General features: G+C 36.9%; 1 protein-coding gene across 8 annotated transcripts in view; it reads right to left on the bottom strand.

Annotated features, from left to right (window-relative positions):
- Positions 1 to 6,026: 6,026 nt before the first annotated feature.
- The window catches only part of MAP2 (microtubule associated protein 2), a 90,199-nt gene continuing 75,701 nt past the window's right edge, over positions 6,027 to 20,524 (bottom strand). For 5 of the 8 annotated variants that reach the window (XM_081332368.1, XM_081332370.1, XM_081332372.1 and 2 more), the window contains 3 exons: positions 12,348 to 12,429; positions 7,550 to 7,662; positions 6,027 to 6,434 (listed from right to left, as the gene is read on the bottom strand). In XM_081332368.1, the coding sequence (XP_081188494.1) occupies positions 6,219 to 6,434; positions 7,550 to 7,662; positions 12,348 to 12,429 (411 nt within the window). In that variant the 3' untranslated portion in view covers positions 6,027 to 6,218. Of the gene's footprint in view, positions 6,435 to 7,549; positions 7,663 to 12,347; positions 12,430 to 13,557; positions 13,651 to 20,524 lie in introns of all 8 variants that reach the window. The other 3 variants (XM_081332366.1, XM_081332371.1, XM_081332367.1) reach the window with 2 other exon arrangements.

Below are 20,524 nucleotides of genomic sequence, written 5' to 3'. Positions count from 1 at the left end.
TTTATTGTGCAAGATGTGCTGTTGACCTTAAAGCTTGACTCAGAGGAACTTGGAAGTCACTTGGAAGGCATCAGATAATGTTGTGATTCAGCGTCAGCCTGTGGTTTCGACAGCTGAGTCGGACAATTCTGAAGAGGAGGAGGAGGGGTTTGGAGAGCCTTTGGTTGCAGAGGAAAGTTCTGATGCACTGCAGAGCTCTCAGCCAGGCCCCTCCTGTCTTGTTCCTCCTCAGACCCAGCTGTGTGAGCCTGAAAGATTGGAAGAAGACGATCCACAGCTGGCTCTGTTCAGGGACGCTCGAAGCAGGAGGCAGACTAGCAGAAGTGAACAAAGAAAAGCAATGAGGCATCTCGGGAGAAGGCAAAGAGAAGCCACGCCTTGAGACTGCTGTTTAAAAGGGGAATGTGTGGGAGGTACTGGTTGCTGAAGGCAACCGTTTGAAGAGCTTCTGATATAGTCTCGGTCTGTATTTGTTTAACTCTGTTTTGAACTGTTTCATTTAGTTTTTGCAAATAAATTTGGTTGGCTTAATTCCAGCCTATTGAATATAAAAAAGGGGTTGTCCCTGACATTTTAACAGGGCCGGTTGTAGGCTGGAACAGAACAGATAAGTCATCAGCAACAAAAGGTTCAAAGCTCTGGTAGCGGGGCCAGAGAAAATTGCATGGAAAGCATTCAATATTGCTAAGAATTTTCTTGGCAACTAAAGAACATCAAACTACATTCAACTGGTTGATAAACTGTTTCTAGCATAGAAGACCATGAAGCGCAACATGTCACTGAAAATCCATTTTCTGCATTCATACTTGGACTTCTTTCCTGAAAATCTAGTCATCCAGTGATGAACGTGGTGAAAGGTTTCACCAGGGCATTGACACAGTGGGAAAAATGGTATCAGGGAAACTGGAATCCATCAATGCTGGCTATTTTTGGACACTGCAGTGGAATGTATCAGTTACTGAGTACAAATGAAAATCAAAATACTTTTAGTCTTGTTGAGCTCACGCAGCAAGTTGAAAACACTATGCAATTAAATACATTATAGTATTAAAATTTGATTTCATATTTCTCAATATTCCTACATGATAAAGTCATTCTGAAATTAAACTTGCTTTCAGTTTGAAGGTTACTAACATAATCACCAAAAGGTTTTGATGAAGCAAAATTTCTGAAAAAAAATTGTTGTCCAGTATTACCAGCAAGGTACTGTCAGGGTGACAAGACACTACTGGTCTGTTGCACTACAGTTTTTGGGAAAATACCTAATAGTTGAGATGTCAAGCCTGGCTTCATTTTACCTGAAAACTTTGTATTCCAAAATGTAGACAGTCCTGGCAGTACCAGATATTCTTGTTTATGTGGCAGAAGCAGGAGGTACATTTATTCATTACCAGTTGAAATCTGTTTATATATGTACAAAAGACAATCTTGAAGGAGAACTATAAGATACATTCTAATATTTGGTGCATATGACTACTGTATACATTTACAATCATTTCCCCCCCCCACCTTCCTACCTTGTATCACCATTGGAATGTCACCAGGAAATAATGTATTAAGCACAAACACTCAGCTTGATGGGTTGGAACCTGCTAGGCTCAAGAAGCAAATAAACACAGCAACTTATATCATCAGGATGACTTCCTGGGAGATGGAAATTGCCCTGGTAATTCTTTCCCAGAGGATATGTGGGAGACTCCTTTCTTTAGGCTAAATTATCCTAATATTGCAATGTGGAACAGCAGGGGATATAATGGAGAAACAGAAACTTGGGATGCAAGCAAGTTGATGACAAGCAATTTTATTTTGCAAAACAATCACTATACAGCAACAAATACAACTGCAAGTTGGATTGAAAAACATGAACTACCTACCACCAGTCATTCAAGAAATGCCTCTTTTATGATAACAGGCTCTAGAATTACCAGGAAAGGAAAGAATTCCACAGGCTTTCTCACAGCCCACAGTATATCTTGAAAGAGAAAGAGAGAGAAAGGAAAATTCCCACTACTCTGAAAATGATTTTGTATTTCTCTTTGCTAAAGTTGAAGTAATTGCTAGGTTTGATCTTACCAGATTTGCAAAATAACAATTCTTTATATAAGGAACTTTGCTTGATTATTCTATTAGTAGTGATCAATACAGTCTCCTTTAAATTGTGCTCTTGGTGATTTTCTGGTTGGTTTGTTTTTTGGCAATTTGCTTTTGCATTTCAAGAATTATTTAAATCTAAAATAAAGCTGTTGATGACCAACCAACTTTGCACAGTGGTCTTCCTGGGGCCCAGCAACTTCAGAGTACTCAGTATGTGTTGCATTGCATTCAGTTGTCTATCATACATCACGAGCCTGGATTTAGCTGATAATTTGGCTTACTATTTCACTCTCTAATATATTTGGAAGGAATTTTAGTGCCTAGTAAAATAGAAAGACCCCTAGCATATCTGTTGACACAATACACATTGATCCTTCTTGGATACTCTCTTGGCAAAGAGACTCATTTGCAAACAGCCAGAAAGAAGGGGAAGTTGTAATTATAAATGTACATCATGTAGGTCTGGGTGGGTGTACAGATACACACACACATTTACACTTATGTACCATCCAGTAAGCAAGGTGACTGCCGGCTTGGTTCAGAGTAGATAGGAACAGCCTCCATACTTTTCTGTACCCTTCATGCACTGAGATGCTCACCAATGTATGACAACTGGCTCTGCTAGCTGCTTCCAAACAGCTGATCAGTGTATTAGGCATTGCAGCACTACTCTCCTATCTGGCTTGCAAATTTCCAGAAAATTTATCAATCTGTTCTTGCAAACTGGTACAAGCCAGCTACAGCACACCACTGCCTTCTTGCCTAGGCTCACCCACAAGCAAACACTACAGTATTGTAGGCAGGGGAGAGAGGGGATCCTGCCTTCCTATGGGGCAGTTTTAGTACATAGTTTTGATTATAGACTTTTTCCTCACCTTTGCTGTGAATTGCTAAATGCGTATTAAATTATTATACTTGACTATAGAGCTTACTAGTCAAAGTTATTGTGTCATGGCTTAACAGCTTTAATTATCTTTAGTAGGGAACAAGCAAAGAAGAATTTCTGCAGAGGTGATCCAATGTTTTGTGTGACTCTGTCCCTTACAGAGCTTACGTTGTGCCGTTAGCTTTTAAATCAAGCCTACAGTTGGCGGTTAAAGTTTCAGTGGGATTACTAGCCAGCCAATGCCTGCCCTTGTCCCCAGTAAAAATCTAGAGTCCTGTAACAAGAGTACATGCATTTCTTATATTACAGCATGGTCCCCTTCTGCCTCTTCAACTTGTGTAAGTTCATCAGCTTCTGCTATTCTTTCTATGGAAAGACAATTATGATTACAAGGACTTAGCTTCAAGGTAAGATAAAACTGCAACATGGAATTAATGACTTTGGACACATATGCTTGGTAAGCAACTTTATCATCTAGAATGTGTTTATATCTCAAAAAAGCAGATTACAAAATAGTCACAGATTAAACACTGTTCTGACTAGCTGACACTTAGCATTGTCTACCTCAGATTCAGTAGAGCCTTGGACGCTCTCTTGCTCTAAGATTGGAAAAAAGACATAAAAACTCGAGAGAGGCTTCTGTAAGAACCAACAGCACAGAGTCAGAGTGACAACATTTCATTAAAAATACTGCTCTTTTTGACTTTTTGACTTAATTTTTTTAAAGCAGTGGCATGGAGCCCACAGCAAGATTGGCTCTCTTGTTCTGATCCAGCAGGGGTATTCTAGTATCTGTAATCAATGGTGTGTTTGAACTTATACAGTTATTCCAAATATCATAGCAATCACAGAGTAAAACAGTCCTTTTGACTGCAGGCTAACTTTAAAAGAAAAAGCCTACATGACTGCATTATAAGCAGCAGGATCTTAATATGAGGCAGCTTCTAAGACGTAACCTGTCAGACTATTTATGCATCAGTCTATCCTTATATCATTTGAACAAGTACTCAAATTTACTTGTTTCCATTCATTTACAAATAAGAGCTTGACATTAAGGCTCTATTTTAAAATTAGGATCCAATATAAACCTATAGCTATTACAAAACAATTCTGGAGAAGTGCAAAGAACCACATTTGTGCATCTAATAAATTGATCTAATGAGAGCCAGCTCCATGCATCTTATGAGATTGTACACAGTGATACATTTGTTAGCTTTTATAATGATATGAGCCTCTTGTTTGTTTGCATTGTTGATGTTTTTCTTTGAAAATAATTGAAGCATCATTCTTGAGACATACTAGGTAAATTAAAATGTTTAAGAGGTAGCCCTTGTCCAACAGCTTCCAACACACAAAGCCATCCTAATGAACCATTTACATACAGGTCAGCTTGAGAACATGCAAATGTAATATAAGTGATTTTAAGGAAAATGCCATAAAACTGCAAGGTAAAATAGGTAACAATTATCATGTAGTCAAAACTAGCATATATTACATGAGTAGACAGTGGTCCACCTATGCATCACATTACCAGACCATCTTGCGTACCCTTTTAATTTCCATGTAGTAATGCCGGAAATCCCATACACTCCAAATTAAGTGCCTTTTCTCTTATTAGAAACACTGTCATATACTTTTTATATTGTTTCTGAAGATTATCAGTCCATCACCTTGGTTATCCTACCTAGGGAACTTACATATCGGGAATCAATATATATTATGAATGCAACTCGCTAGAGCCTTGTTGTACTGAGGTGCCCAAGTACATCAATGCAAAGATGTAATTTGTAAAAATGAAATCACTTCTGACAAGACTCCCTGTTGTTTCTTGGAATTTCAACTTTAGCAAAAGAAAAAATAAATAATTTAAAAACATCACTTGTACTTCGGTGCTTTGTAAGGTAGGACAAAATAATTATTCTAAATGATATTTTTAAATAATCAAATTCAAAACTATAGTTTTGGAGAGAGAAGGGAGGGCAGGAAAGCAGGAATGCAGGAAGAAAGAAGGAAAGATAAGTAATACAAAAGTCTGTAATGGCAAAGAAAACAAAGAAAGACAGGTAGAAAGAAAGAAAGAAGACTTTTTCTAGTATCACAGAAGAGACTCGCATCTGGCACTAAAACAAGGTCACATTTTGAGATGTTACAGAAAGCAATTTCATGCTGAACAATCTTTTTTTTTGTTTGTATTTGTAAAAGGTTGAACACGGAAATAAAATCCCTGCTAACATCTACTTTTACAGACCTAAAATTGCAACACCAAAGGGTGCAAGAGACACAGATACTGTGAATAAAGAATTAGAATATTCAAGTATGAGGGGGGATATCACAAATGCCCACACAGATATATATATATATATATATATATATATATATATATATATATATATATATATATATATATATATATATATATATATATATATATATATGTATGTATGTATAAACTGTATCATACAGATGAAACCAGTAGTGAAGACACAAACCTAGATGTTTAACCAATATTCTAATCTGACACAACTCCATAGCTTAATTTCAGTAACTGTTTTAAAAAAGAAAAAAATGCTGCTTCCCCAGTACAGCTCATATGAATTCCCCCCACTACTTACTTATTAGTTAAATAATTTATTGTAATCAGCTATACACTGACATAATCATCCAACTTCCACAATGTTAATAACTTAATTGCCTCTTTCTTCTACTCATGTATATAAAATAACCCCGCCCTTTCTGAAGTGTTGACATCACTATATTTGCCCTTCTGCATGGTCCTCAGCCTCTCCTGCTTAAATTAATCTGTTGATAAATTACAAGTGGAGATGCTTCTTAATTCCATCCATCAACAAAACAGTCAAATGAGCAACTCAAGGGATTGAACAAGACTCTTCAGAAAGTAGTGGATGGCCTTCAGGCACATGGAAGGTCAAAATGCATTGTTATCATAGTACATACTCCATGCAAGACAGAGCAGAGCAACAATAATTGTCCAATGTAATATACTGCTATTGTACCCATAGAAAAGCCAAGATCTTCCTGCTGTAATTGGAAATCAGGCCAGTTTCTGCATCTATATGGTTCTTTCCCCCAGTTTTTATTTTATGATTACTACAGTCTTGGGATGTGACTTAATTTTAGACATGGTAAAGAATGAATGTTAACACCTGCTCAGAGCCCATTCCTGGCAAGAAATCATGCCTAAATAATTGTAACTTCAAACACTGCTAACAAAGCAAATTCATAAGCCCTGTTTAGCGAGGGCTGCAGTGACATCTTCAGCCAGGGTGGCAAGTTGAGGAGATTCAAGCAGATTGATACTGCCGGAGGAGGAGACGTTGCTAAGCCTCCGAGGGGAAGCCACACTTGATCGGCCAGGAGATTGGGTGATGATTTCTGCGCCATGGTCCACACGGGCCCTTGCATGCTCTCGGAAATTGAGTTTCTGGCTGTCAATCTGTGTAAGGAAGGAAAATGCAAAAATAAAATGCAGCAACTATAGAGGTGTAAGCTCCTCTAAGACCAATTTCACTTTAATTTCCTTGTAAAAATTCTCTCAATGTTTTCTTGGGGGGCAACCTTCGAATGATACCTCCCTGGTCAAACTTCAAAAGCAGATTACAGATGTGCCGTTTGCTCAGCCTCTTTGTGAAAATGTCCTAATTTCATCACCAGAAATCTCCATTCATATTTTTCTTTAAATAAATTTAAGTGAAAATGAAGATATATGCAAGAATCATGTGGGAAATGTTGGAGTATAAGTTTAGTTTTGTTGATCCGGATTTTCTAAATTAATTGAATGACAGATTCATTCTTGACAGATTCCCTGGACTAAAATATTTTTTAAAGATAATTTGTACTCTTTGGGCATTCTGTATACTCCTTTTAAAAAGATTAAAATATTGATTTAAATAATATTGTAACTTTTTTGTTTAAATCATAAAATAAATACTCCAGCTTATACAATGTAGTTAATGAGAACCATATACTGTAGTTCAGCTTTGTAGGGATCAAAAATCAATAAGGTTCATATGAACATAAATAAATACGTAAAATATTTTTTTCCTCTGGGGAGGTTTAAAAGAGGGAGAAGGAAATCAATTTCTGTTAAATTTCTGTATTTAACATAAGGGATTTTTTTTAAAAAGGAATATTCAAAAAAAATGTAATGATTTCAGGAAGAAACAAAATCAAACATGCAGTGAAGGTAAAGTCTGAAAGTATTTTTACATAAAGCAGTGGTCACAATGTAAAGCTTTTACTTCAGAGAGGAGGCAGGAAATCTCTGGGACTTAGATATGACATAAGATGGGACTTTTCACCCTTGGGAATCTCCCTGTTCTTGTAAAGTCTCCTCTGAAGGAAGAGCTAAGCAGTTAACTTAAGCCTAATAGAGGACACAGTGAGGTAGTAGCAACCTCTATCTCTGGGTAAATCATTGTCATTTTTACCTATAGGACTATGAAGAACTTCAGAATATTAAATAATTCCAAAATATTAAACAAAAAAATAGATAATCCATTAAATTAATATACTGACAAGCTGCCAAGTCTATGACCCCTGATATCTTACCTTGATATTGCCTCCTCCAGGTACATGGTGAGCATTTTCAAGTGAGCCAACCTTGGCTTGGGCCTTCTCTTTAAAATCCAGTTTCACACTTTCGATTTTCACTCGACCCCCTCCTATAAGTTATGGGGGAGGAAAAAAAATACTTTAAAAGAGCACAGTTCTTCCGGATCTAGGATTTAAATAGCATTTAAACCTACTGTGTAACAGATTATTATGCGCTTCAATTTGAAAAATATTATTTAGCATATGAGAACATAACAAAAGAGAAGTAAACATATACACACAATCCACATAATTATAGACAAATATCTACCACACAAATGGATTTTGAGTTATACATTTTTGTGGTTTGGCTTACTGCACTCTAAACCCATGCCATGGGTTTAATTGTGGTTAATAAGGAAAATCTTAACTACATATTATATGTTTGGTTTAGACTATGTGACCTTTGCCATACTCCAGCATGTCATTTAACTTCAGCCATCATAAAACTAGAAGTGCTTCTGCAGCACTGCCTCTACAGCTTCTGGGCAGTTTGTTCTCTATTAACAAAAAGCAGGAAAAGTGAATTGACCAGTTACCTCCCAGATGGCCAGGACACCAGGGAAAGATCTTTGCTTGGAATGATTTGGGACAATATCCTGGTGGGAATGATGATGGGGGCTATTTGGCCTCTGCACTAACTTGCATATTTAAAAAGGACATTGAAAAGTTACTTGGAGACAATTGCAAGAGTGATAATAGAGATTCTTATTTTAAAGATCTTTTGTAATGTCTTAAGCCGCCGAGTCATATCTTGCCCTATTTTAACTAATAATCAATAGTTATTTTGTCATAATTTTGCTAATTTCTGTCATCCCTTTGAAGTCTGACACACATAATATGAACATGCTTATACCTATAGATACAGTAGTTACATTTCAACAATGTTTGGAAAATACCCAGAAAAAAAATAGTGGGAACACTCATGAGAAACATCTGTCCTTCCTTTTAAACAACTGCAGTATAGCCATTTAAAAAAATTCTTTGAATATTTTAGCATTTTACTCCTTTGAAAGATATTCTTCCTACAAAGATGTTTTGCATACAATGCTAGCAATGCAACTAATGTAACTTTCTGGAGAAACAGATTTTTTTCTGAAATCAAGGAAACAGAATTCATATGTACTGTAAACTATATAGTTATTTTTATACTTGGATCATAATCTAAATTTTATAATTAAAGTACAAGAATAGAACAGAACAGAACAGAACAGAACAGAACAGAACAGAACAGAATAGAATAGAATAGAATCTGGAAGGGACCTTGGAGGTCTTCTAGTCCAGCCCCCCGCTCAAGCAGGAGAACCTATACCATCTCAGACAGGTGATTGTCTAGCCTCTTCTTAAAAATCTCCAGTGATGGAGTGCCCATGATTTCTGGGGGTGAACTGTTCCACTGGTTGATTGTCCTCAATGTCAGGAAGTTTCTCCTTAATTCCAGGTTGCTTCTCTTTGATCAGTTTCCAACCATTGTTTCTCGTCCTTCCCTCTGGTGCTTTGGTGAACAACCTGGCCCCCTCAAATACTGGAATACTGCTATCATGTCTCCCCCATTTCTTCTTTTCTTTAGACTAGCCAAACCCAAGTCCTGCAGCCATTCTTTGTATGTTTTAATCTCCAGGCCTTTGATCATCTTAGTTGCTCTTCTCTGATTTTTTTTCCAAACTCTCAACATCTGTTTTGTGATATGGTGACCAAAATTGGCTGCAGTATTCCAGGTGTGGTCTTAATAGGGTTTTATAAAGCAGTACTAATACTTTGTGTGATCTTGATTCTATGCCTCTGTTTATGCAATTTAGGATTGTATTAGCTTTTTTGGCTGTTGCTGCATACTGCTGGCTTATAGTCAAGTGATTGTCCACTAGGAATCCAAAGTCCCTCTCACAGTTACTGTTTTTAAGCCAGGTCTCACCCAATCTGTTTTTGTACCTTTGGTTTTTCCTACCTAAATGTAAGACTTTGCTTTTCTTCACATTGAAATTAATTTTGTTGGACAGGGCCTATTGTTCATGTTTGCCAAGATCTTTTTGGATCCTGAGTTTGTCTTCTGGGGTATTGGCTACTCCTGTCAGTTTGGTGTCATCTGCATATTTGATGAGTTCCCCTTCAATTCCCTCATCTAAGTCATTGATGAAAATATTGAAGCGTACTGGGCCTAAGATGGTACCTTATGGTACCCCACTGCTCTCCATGTGGATGTAGTGCCATTGAGGACTACTCACTGAGTACAGTTAGCCAGCCAGTTACAAATCCATCTGGTGGTGGTGGTTGTCTATCCCACCTTTTCCTAGCTTACCAAGGAGTAGGTTGTGATCTACTTTGTCAAATGCCTTACTAAAATCTAAGTATGCTACATCCACTGTGTTTCACTGGTCTACTAGTTTAGTCACTTTATCAAGGAATGAGATAAGATTAATTTGGCATGATCTGTTTTTAACAAACCTGTGATGGCTACTAGTTATGACTTTGTTTGTTTCTAGTTGTTCGCAGATCTGTTTTTTGATTATCGTTTCTAGAATCTTCCCAGGTATTGATGTTAAACTGATTGGTCTGTAATTTCCTGAGTCCATTTTTTTCCCTTTCTTGAAGATGGGAACCACATCAGCCCTTTTCCAATCCTCAGGTACTTCCCCGGTGCTCCAGGATTTATGAAAGATGTGGTGCAATGGTTCTGAGATAACATCTGCCAGCTCGTTCAGAACTCTGGGATGTAGTCTGTCGGGTCCCAGTGATTTATATTCATCAAGGTTGGATAGGTGTTCTCTTACCATTTTCTTGCTTATTTTAATTTTTATTTCTAGTATGTCTTTTGCAGTGGGTTTTTTTTTGGTATGACAGGCAATAGGTTTTTTTTTTGTGTGAAGACTAACACAAAGTATGAGTTAAGCAGCTCTGCTTTCTCCTCGTTGCCTGTAATTTCCTTGTCATCTTTTCTCTTTAGTGGGCCTACAGTTTCCTTGACTTTGTTAGTTTGTGTAAATAAAGCTCTGCATTAATAGATGAATTTAATGTACTCTGAAAAGAAAATTGTGCAGTTTTTTATTGGTCTTCAAAAATTCCAGGTTTCAAAAAGGTTCTCTGCCAAGATGTAAGAATGGTACTGTTGGGCTATGCACTGCATCAGATTTTAACACAAAAAGTTGCCTTTGTGGTCCCAGGAAAAAGTGTGGCTGCTTTAAAAGCTATTTCAAATAGGAGTTCCATTACTGCCCTTAAATACTCTGAAGCACTGGTTTTTTACTTTGGTTCAACCACCTCGACATAGTGACCTCTTAATTTGGGTGAAGTCCCTTTAACTCTAGTCTTATTCGTTTAGGGATAGACATCAGTACCATTCTTCTTGGAACAACTGAGAAAACTGAGAAACCAAATAGTATGGGGCAAACGTGTTTCCAGCAGGTATGAAATATATTTACAGTATATACATTAGTTGCTAGAGTTGGGCTGTCCTTCACCACTAACACTGAAAAATTAATTAGGATGGTGAATCAACATCTGCAGTTTTGAAGTGATCCCAGTAACTTGTTGGAAAATGATGATTCTGAATAGACTATTCAAGCACCTCTTTGTTTTGGTTACAAGTCTGTAATCTTGGTTGTCTCCCATATTCCTCTTACCTTCCAAACTCAATATAAAATGCCAGCTTTAACATATAAAGGCTTTTACAATTTGGTGCCAGGTTAACTGCAGGACCACTTCTCTCCCTTTCAGTTGGCACAGCCACTTGAATCATGCCAAGAGAAGCACTGTCTGTCCTCCACTTTGGGGAGGGTGAGTGGGAGCCTAGAGGCATCTCCCCTGGAATGGCTTCCTACCAAAGGTTCATTTGGGTCCAACTTTAACAGGCCTCCAGAAATAGCTGAAGATGGAGCATTTCAGGAGAGCACTGAGGTGTTAATGCCAGGTATTGGTGATGGGATAGATAGATAGATAGATAGATAGATAGATAGATAGATAGATAGATAGATAGGTAGGTAGGTAGGTAGGTAGGTAGGTAGGTAGGTAGGTAGATAGATAGATAGATAGATAGATAGATAGATAGATAGATAGATAGATAGATAGATAGATAGATAGATATTCACAATTTAAGTCACTGTAGTGCTAATTATATGTAATACATGTGTTTTAAAGTTAGAAAATGTGTACAATCAATTACTTCATATTGATTTATCTATTTTAAAAGGCTTGGCAAATTTGACTCCAATGATTTATCTGCAATTACCTGGTTTTACTAGAAAAAGAAAATTTCCTTTAAAAAAAACAACTTAGTGAATTATACCTACTATTGTTTGTATGATTTTCTCAGCACACATTTGACCCATTACCAGACTGGTGTAGTTAACCTTTTTCCATGTACTTCAATGATATAATACAGCACATAATTCAAAAGCCAATGTAAAAATTTCACAAAAAAATTCATCAAAATATACACTGAGAAATGCTTATGACCAATCTACTCCCTGGAGGCTTTTTGTTATGAATGCTCTTGCAGTGCTCATCTTCCTCCCATCTCATTTACTGTAAGTGGCTGTGCTGACGGATAGGCTTTGCTAGAGACCTCCTTCCTTTCCTTCCTCCTGCCCTGCCACATAGCAATGGCAACAGACCAGATAGTAGGGAAATGGAGGAGGCAGGTTTCCCCAAACATCCAGTCATGGTTTTGGAATCAGAGCGCCTAGAAATGAAACTGCAGAAGTTTACAGAATTTCTGGAGTTTACAAGATTCCATTTCCCCTCTGGAAAATCTTAGCATTACCTGGCCTATGACGGATATTCTTCAGGGAACCACATTTAGAAGTCACATGACTCAAGTCTATCTTCTTGGTTACAATCTGCACCTATTTAATATACACAAAATATATCTGTATGTTTAGAGAGCTATAGACACAGAAAAAGATGCATTTTATATCTGTAGGAAGAAGAAACAAAAATAGAAAAGGTACGGTAAGTGTTTAGTTTGAAAAACACAGAATATTAGAAATAAATAATAATGGTACCAAGAAGGAACGATATTCAGGTTAATACAGCAAACATCCCATTGGAAGAGTAAATTAGTGGAATCATTTAAAATCTCTTTCATTAAGGTAAGGCTATTAATCAGGAAAGTGAGATTATTTTTAAAGATGAAGATAAGATTTGCCTCAGTGCTGTGTGTTGAAGTGTGTCTTTTAAAGCTTCCATTTTCTATAGGAAATCAAGGATGTTTTATTTTCATTGCCTGACTTTCTGCTCAGAACAATTTTCTCTTCTTAGGCTATTTCATAAACTTCCTTGGCTTCTGAGAAACATTAGTAGAAATATTGTCCTATAATTTTGACGTGTCAAATATGTCAAAATATTTAAGAGGTGTTAAGTAGAGTGCTTGAAATAAGTTTGCTGAAAGGGTCAAACCATAGAATTAGGCAAGCGTCTCCTAAGATAGCCCTGGATTCACATATCACCCACATTGAAGTGAAATCATCTTACAACTAGTTGACCTGCATTGTTCAGTGGCTATGAATGCATCTGGTAAGATTGGGACCAATGAGTGATCATTTCTCTTACTTTTGAATCAGTGACAATACATCTGACATTTTAATCAAGCAATGGTAACTTTCTAGTGACATCATTATTTCTTCAGAACTCAGGACTCTTTTTTCATTTTGCTTTCAAGCTTTGATTAACGATGGAGTTCAGAAGAACCAGTGCAGTTAGTCATTACATCAGTGCTTGCAGAACAGGGTCCTTTGTGAAGAAAACCTGGCTCTTGTCCTACTGAGTGAAATTAAGAACTTGCTGTGTTTTTTTTAAGGAAGGAAGGATATAGCCACTAAGTACACAAAGCTGATGCATTATTAGACCAAGTTAATGTGTGAAGCATTAGCAAGAAGAGAAGCAATCTTGGTAGAGGATTAATGGGCTAGTTTATATAGTGTGGGTTCCCCACAGTCATCTGGAGATCAATTTAAGATACCACCTCTACTTACTTTTCCTCCCCCTGCTGAATGTTTGATGTTATCTCTTGAACCACATCTGGATTGTACATCACTAAAATCAATCTTCTTGTTTAAAATCCTAACCTAAAAGGAATTGGAGGTTATCTTACTATTAAGCATATTCTTTGGCTTTCATGATCCTGAAAATCAGGGTGCAAAATTACACTATAACGTCTGGTTTTGCACATTTGCAGACTAACCAATCAGCATCTTGTACAAATCTACTATCTTCCTCAAACATGGTCCATATAGCTATGTATAATGTGTGTAGTTGCTGAAATGTTAACAAAATCAGTTGCAGGAATATGTTAACAAAGAATAATCACATTAATTAATGAATGACATATCAATATATTGTTGGCATTCACCAAAAAATGTCATGGTACAATAATACTGGATAGCTTTGTGTCATGTTTTCAGCTGAATAAGCATGTATGAAAGATGGAGCACATGAGACACACTCAAAGCAGAGCCAGGAGGCAAAAGGTTTTGTTCAGGAAGATTTTGGCTTACAAAAATGTGCAATGGTATCAAAATGAAGAGTCAGAAGAAGACACCACAAAGGATGATTCCCTGAATAACAGATCGCTCCCATGCGAATTGCATGAGGAATGCTGCTCTGTTGGAAAAACATCAGGATGTGTCATGGCTTGCCCATTGTAAAAATGTAAATGTACAAAACTTGGGGATTGTTTTATGTGGGCATCCTATATATGTGTTGTAAAACATTGAAGATCTGGATGTGCTCCACAGCATGAGGGTCGGAGTTTAGATGACTGTTGTGAAGCTTTTATTAATTCTGTTTGGATTTACACTTGACAACCACTGTAGATTTTACTCTTTGTTAATACCATTTTATATTGTTTGTTATGCGCTAACTGCCTGGGGTCATATTTGTGACACCGATGGCCATACCTACTCTATCACTGTTTGAAGTTACAACAACACTGAATTAATGGTAGATACAACTGGTCCTCAGAGTGCCAGCCATCCCAGCAGCCCCCATCACATGATCACAATCTGGGTACTTGGCAACTTGCATGCACTGATGACCAGTTGCCAAATGCCTCACAGGTACATGATTGCCATTTGCAACCTTCTGTGCTGGTTTCTGATGAAAGTCAAAGGGCAGCCAGGAGACAAGACTGCAGATCATGAGTAAATCTGCGCCACCCATGCACCCACCCCAGCCCCTCTGCGCTTACACTGTGCTGATCATTTGCATATCCCCTCATATCCCCCATACCCCTGCGCATCCTTCCCTGGCACCTCTCATGCCCCTCCCCAATCTCCACAGAGCTACTTGGGCACTCTCAACAATTCATGCCTCTCACATCCCTCCACACACCCTCCCTGATCTGCACAACACCTCCCACTCATTCCAATGCATCTCCCTCATCCACATGGCACCTCTTGCACCACCTCCCAACCCGCACAATGCCTCCTCTTGCACACCCTCCCTAACCTATGTTGTGCCTCTTGCATAGCCCTGCACAACTTCCCCAACCCACACAATATCTCTTGCATACATCCCATTTCCTTCTGCAATTTCTGTGCCCCCCCAACTACCTGTGGACCTGGGATTTGTAACTTTCTGCCCACTTCCCCATTGATTTGGTTGTGGGAAGCCAGCAGGAAGTTTCCTCACCTAATGTAATTCAGAAGACCATAGCATAAATATGCAGGTAACAATGATTACATCTATAGTATATAATGAATCTATAGGGTTCTGAATTATGACAGCATTTTACTGATAACTGGTGACTCTTGTATTTAAGTTGTCTCATTTGATCAATGCCCGATACTAGCAAATTCTGGCACCTTTTCTTTCAGAAGGATTAAACAAAAATTAACTGGAATGCCCAAGAAAAATGATTTCTAGTTCCAAACTTTATGCAATGATATTCTTTCAGAATTTTTATTTTAAAAACCTTGAGAATTCTATGCACTAAACATCTGGTATAGATCTGGGCCCAGTAGGAAAGGCTATTAATATCGGTTATTTTTGCCACCTTGATTATTTATAAAAATAATAAAGATGGGATAAAAACAAAGAAACAAACAAATAGGCACATTTGTAAGTACTGTATATAAAACAACTGGCTGCACCCTATCCTTGAAATGATAAATCAGCACCTCTGAGAATAGTGATTGAGAAAAAGGATTTGTCTGGAAATACCTTTCCAAGATTTATGATTAACAAATACATTCTCCTCAGGGTGATTTTGCAGCTCTTCAGATTCTTTGTCCATCCATTTCCCAAGCATGTATACAGAAATATTCTGAGTTGTCCTTATTATTTTAGACTTATGTTGACACCTACAATAATGCCCATTATCTACATTTTTGAGAATCTAGATCCTGTAGAGAATGTCAACCAATCTCCAAACTGAGAAAAGTGTTTAATATACTTAACCCTATGGATATTACTAATCCCCATGATCTGAACTGTGAATTTATAAAAATCCCATAATCCCTACTATGCAAAAAACCCAATAATATGTTGCTAGTGTTTCTTTCTTAGTGATTATGATTTACTTTTCCCTACATGTGTCTGGTGCTTTGAAAATCCATCCATCAATTCATCTGGCCATACATATAGTATATACATATATTTAAAATCCCTTCTGAAGAATTAATGGCAAGGAAATACTAAAGAAATGTGTAAATAAGAACCCTGGATATGGCATCTTTTTTTGATATAATAACAAAACCTTATTTAAAAGGTTTTCATTAATTGTGACTGTAATGACATAGTGCTAAATCTGCATTCAAGTCCTTTTCTGAGCTGAGTGGTTAAAAATGGGAATGAAGGAAAGTCAGCTTTAGAAATTGCTGGCCAGGAAAAGTCCTGTGAAGTAGAAGACACAAAGTCTCTGGAAAGGAGAAAATGGCATTTCTTAAGGGAAGAAGGGGAAAGAAGAAATCTCTCATATGGAAAACAGACTTTCCTCATGAATTACAGAAAGTTAACCAACAGAGTAACAGTGCCAATAACATTGGACATTTCAAACCAGCTTTTCATCATTTGGGAAACTAGGAGGAGGAGAAAGATATATAGGAAAGATGCATAGAGAGGATGGCTATTGTCCATCATGAAGATGGACAATAAGTTGGGCATTCTGAGGGCTGAATAGAAAGTCATCTGGAACACTTATTAAATGTACAGAGGGAACTGTTTTGGGGGGGGGAACCCTCTTGGATATATTTGAATGAAATTAAGGATCTCAACTATCCTATATTTTACCTGGTCAATAGTTCTCTATTTTAGAAGAGAGGACATGGTTTCTTTCTGCCCAGATGATAACCCAAGTCCTTAGACTTAAGAGTACCAGATCCTTATTCTTGGCTGGCTAGTAACATGCAGAATAATTGCCTATTCAATCATTATTTCAGAAAAGATCTGTCATTGCACAGCTGAACTGCATGCATGGTGTCCTCCCCCTCTCCCTCCATTTTTTTTAAAGTTTTTGCTTTGTGAACAACTCTTGCCTAACATTCAAAAACCACCCCTCTTCCTCATCTCCAATTATGTTACTATTTCTAATTAAAAAAACTTTGGATTTTTTATCCCATTTGATTGTCCATGCCTTGAAATCAGAGCTATATCTTTCCTGAGATCCTGAAGCTTTTCTGATTTCCTTTTTCCTGCCATACCACAAGTAGGATTTCTGAAGCTGCCAATATAAAAACCTTTTTGAAAATTAAATGCCACAAAGGTTTATTTAAAAGTTCCAAAACCTTTAAGTATGTCTACACATTTTAAAGCTTATTTTATAATTGTCTAAGCTTTGTGCCTTTTCTTTACAATCTGAGATAGATTTTCAACAACATTCTAAGGGTATTCTCTTTTCTTTATTGCGGCATGCTGTTAGTTGATGTGATTTTTTTTCAGTTTTATGGCTGCTGAACAAAATTTCAAAATGCCAGGAGAAAAAGCATGTCCTTGTCCAAATCTATTTTTGCACATGATTGTGACTAGGGTTGCAAAAAACCAAAACCAAAACCCAGAGTTTTCAATTTATGAATTAAAATTACACAGCAAGGCAATAAGAGAATATTTGCTTGGCATTGCCTTCACTTCCAAGGGAAAGCAACAACACCTAAATGAGGGAGATTACAGGATGGAAATCTTTCTGAAAGCAGCTCTTAGACCACCAGTCTTTCCTCAGTCTCACAGGTAAATGCAATCAAGGTCAGTATATTCTTACTCCCTGTGTTTCAGGAATAGATAGATACTGGTTTTGAAAGTGTCACAGTTTCCTCTCTCCTTGATACAAATCAAACACTGAAATACTTTTCTAGAAAGGTGGCTAATGAGTACCCATGCCGTGAAATGAAATTTCCTTTGGGCTTTGTGCCACATTTACTACATCCCTTTATCAAAAGGTATGTGAGTATTTATCAGTCTCTATTTACCCAAGTGACTCTGATGGAATCTTGCAGTTAGTTTAAAAAATGGCAAGCTTCTTTTTCTTCATTAAACAGCACATTAACAACAACAAAAAACAACTACACTATTCAATCAACTTATCAAATATTCTGGTATGTACATACATTGTATATATCTTATTTAGATATAAAAGATGCCACTATATACAGAAAGGACAATTTGGTGTAAATGGTTATCTTCTAGGCCAGGTGTCAGCAACCTGAAACACTGAAAGAGCCACTCGGAAACGGTTCCCTCACAAAAGGAAAAACTGGGAGCCGCAAAAAATGTGTTCACATGCGCGTACATGCGCACATGCGCAGAACAGGGTTTGAAGAATGGAGCCAAGGCGAGATATGCACCTACCCTGCATATTTGAATTGATTGGTTGAAATTTTTTAGTCCCACTTTTTTTTTTTGGACTGCACATGGCAGAGGACTGGGAGCCGCAGTAGACGGCTGAAAGAGCCACATGCGGCTCTGGAGCCGCGGGTTGCAGACCTGTGTTCTAGGCAAACATGGGCCTTTCTCACAAGAAATAGACAACTGGTTGTATTAAAGATCCTTATAAAAATACAGGTAGGAAATCATTACTCTACTAGGAATGACATGATTTTACCAGTTTTATAAATACATAATATCAGGATGTATGATAAATTTATACTGAAATGGTCAGATATAAGAATATAAATGCTCTTGTGCATATTGCAATTATTATAATATAGAAAAAATAATTAAAATAAAATAAAACCTACACTTCTGTTTAAAATTACTGGGTCTCTGTTTTAAACAAAAAGAAAAGTTCAAAGATGTTCAAAAATATAAAAATGTTAAATGCTCATATCTTTAGTTTTGCAGAAAGTTTATGAAAATTCATCTATACCTCAAGGATTATTCTTTGAAACAAGGGCACGCAGTTCTCAATGTTATTCACTACCTTCAGGGTCCCTTCTGCTGTCTTTGCTTATTTCATATTTCCTTTGAAAGTTATAGAACATGACACTGCCAACAAAATGGAGGCTCGACATGCAGAGCAATATCCATGTGCTAGCTTTTCCCATGTGCTATTTTAGAATGCAGAGCAATTGAAGAGGGGAGCTCTGGTAGAACCCTTAAGTGTTACATAGACCCATTGGGGTAGTTGAAGATGTGCAGCTGACTTTTATTGATAACCTTTTATGTCCTTTCCATCTCTATGACCCAAGAGTCTATAGTTGTCTTTCTGAATCTTTTTTAAAATATTAAGTTGGACATCATCTAATTTTACCTGACATCACATACTAGTTATGAATGTGAGTGGGGGAGTTCTCTTCTTTAGATGAATTTCAAATGCATTTTTAAATTAGAGGAATGAACTGCAAAATTCGAAAAAATAAAGCTCTTGAAACACAGCTGCATTTTTGTTCAGGTATAGATTGAGAAAGTGCAAATTAGATAAAACACAATTCTGTGTATGCTAAACTAATTTCTTCCATCTCTCACCTTCCTAAACTACTGCAACAAATACTAAGAGAAGGAGGATAGCTAGGGAATGCAGAATGTCAGGACATTGTTACATTCAATTAGCCATTATGGGGGAGAAATCCAAGCTGAGACCACAGTAGTTACATTTATTAATAGTTACACATCTTCATTTTTAAAGATAACTATGAAATTTAACAATTATGGATTGGTCAATTCTAGATGATATTTGAATATTTTTCTTCTAAAACATTCTCTCTTTCTAGAACATATTAAGAAGGGAATTTAAGACTCTCTGACTACTTTCCCCTAAATAAAAAAAGAAAAGATGATTAAAGATTAATTTTTGTTATATGTTAGAAATCTCACAGACAAATCATATCAAGTATTTGTAGCATCAAAGCTTAAATTGGAGGCAAAGAACAATTTCAATTCTCCCTGAAACATATTGAGTGGAAATACTGAGAATCTGACAGAAAGCTACAAAAATGGATTATTGTTTGAAACAAGAAAATTGGCAACAATTTATAACTGGGATGATAAGACAGCTATTATCCAGGCCGAATTTGTCAATTGTCAGGGTTTTGGTTTTTATACTGAGTTATGCCAATTAGGGGCTTTTGTAACTGAATAGCAAATTATTAATTTCCTGGGAAACTAATATCTTTGTCCCATAGCTAGAGTTATTACAAATGAATTTGTTTCTCAAACTGTCAAGTTATATCATTGCACTCAGCAAGGATGCCTCTTGTCTCTTTTAATCTTAGAATTAGTGTTCTTAAACCACTGGCTATTTCTATTAGACAATCTCAAGATAATAACAGCATGATTGCATTCAGTATTGAATATAAATTGTTCTTATTTATTTATTTATTTATTTTAATCCCATTTATATCCCGCCCTTCTCCGAAGACTCAGGGCAGCTTACAATTTAAGCACAAACCAATGTGCTTAGCAATAGCCTATGTATATACCTGCTTATTAGGGCTTTTGGGGCCCCCCAAGCGGCATTATTACAAAGTCAGCTTATTGCCCCCAACAATCTGGGTCCTCATTTTACCTACC

This window comes from Vipera berus, assembly GCF_964194415.1.
Source record: "Vipera berus genome assembly, chromosome: 1".
Classification (NCBI taxonomy): Eukaryota; Metazoa; Chordata; class Lepidosauria; order Squamata; family Viperidae; genus Vipera; species Vipera berus.
This window is presented reverse-complemented; position numbering and strand designations above follow the sequence as displayed.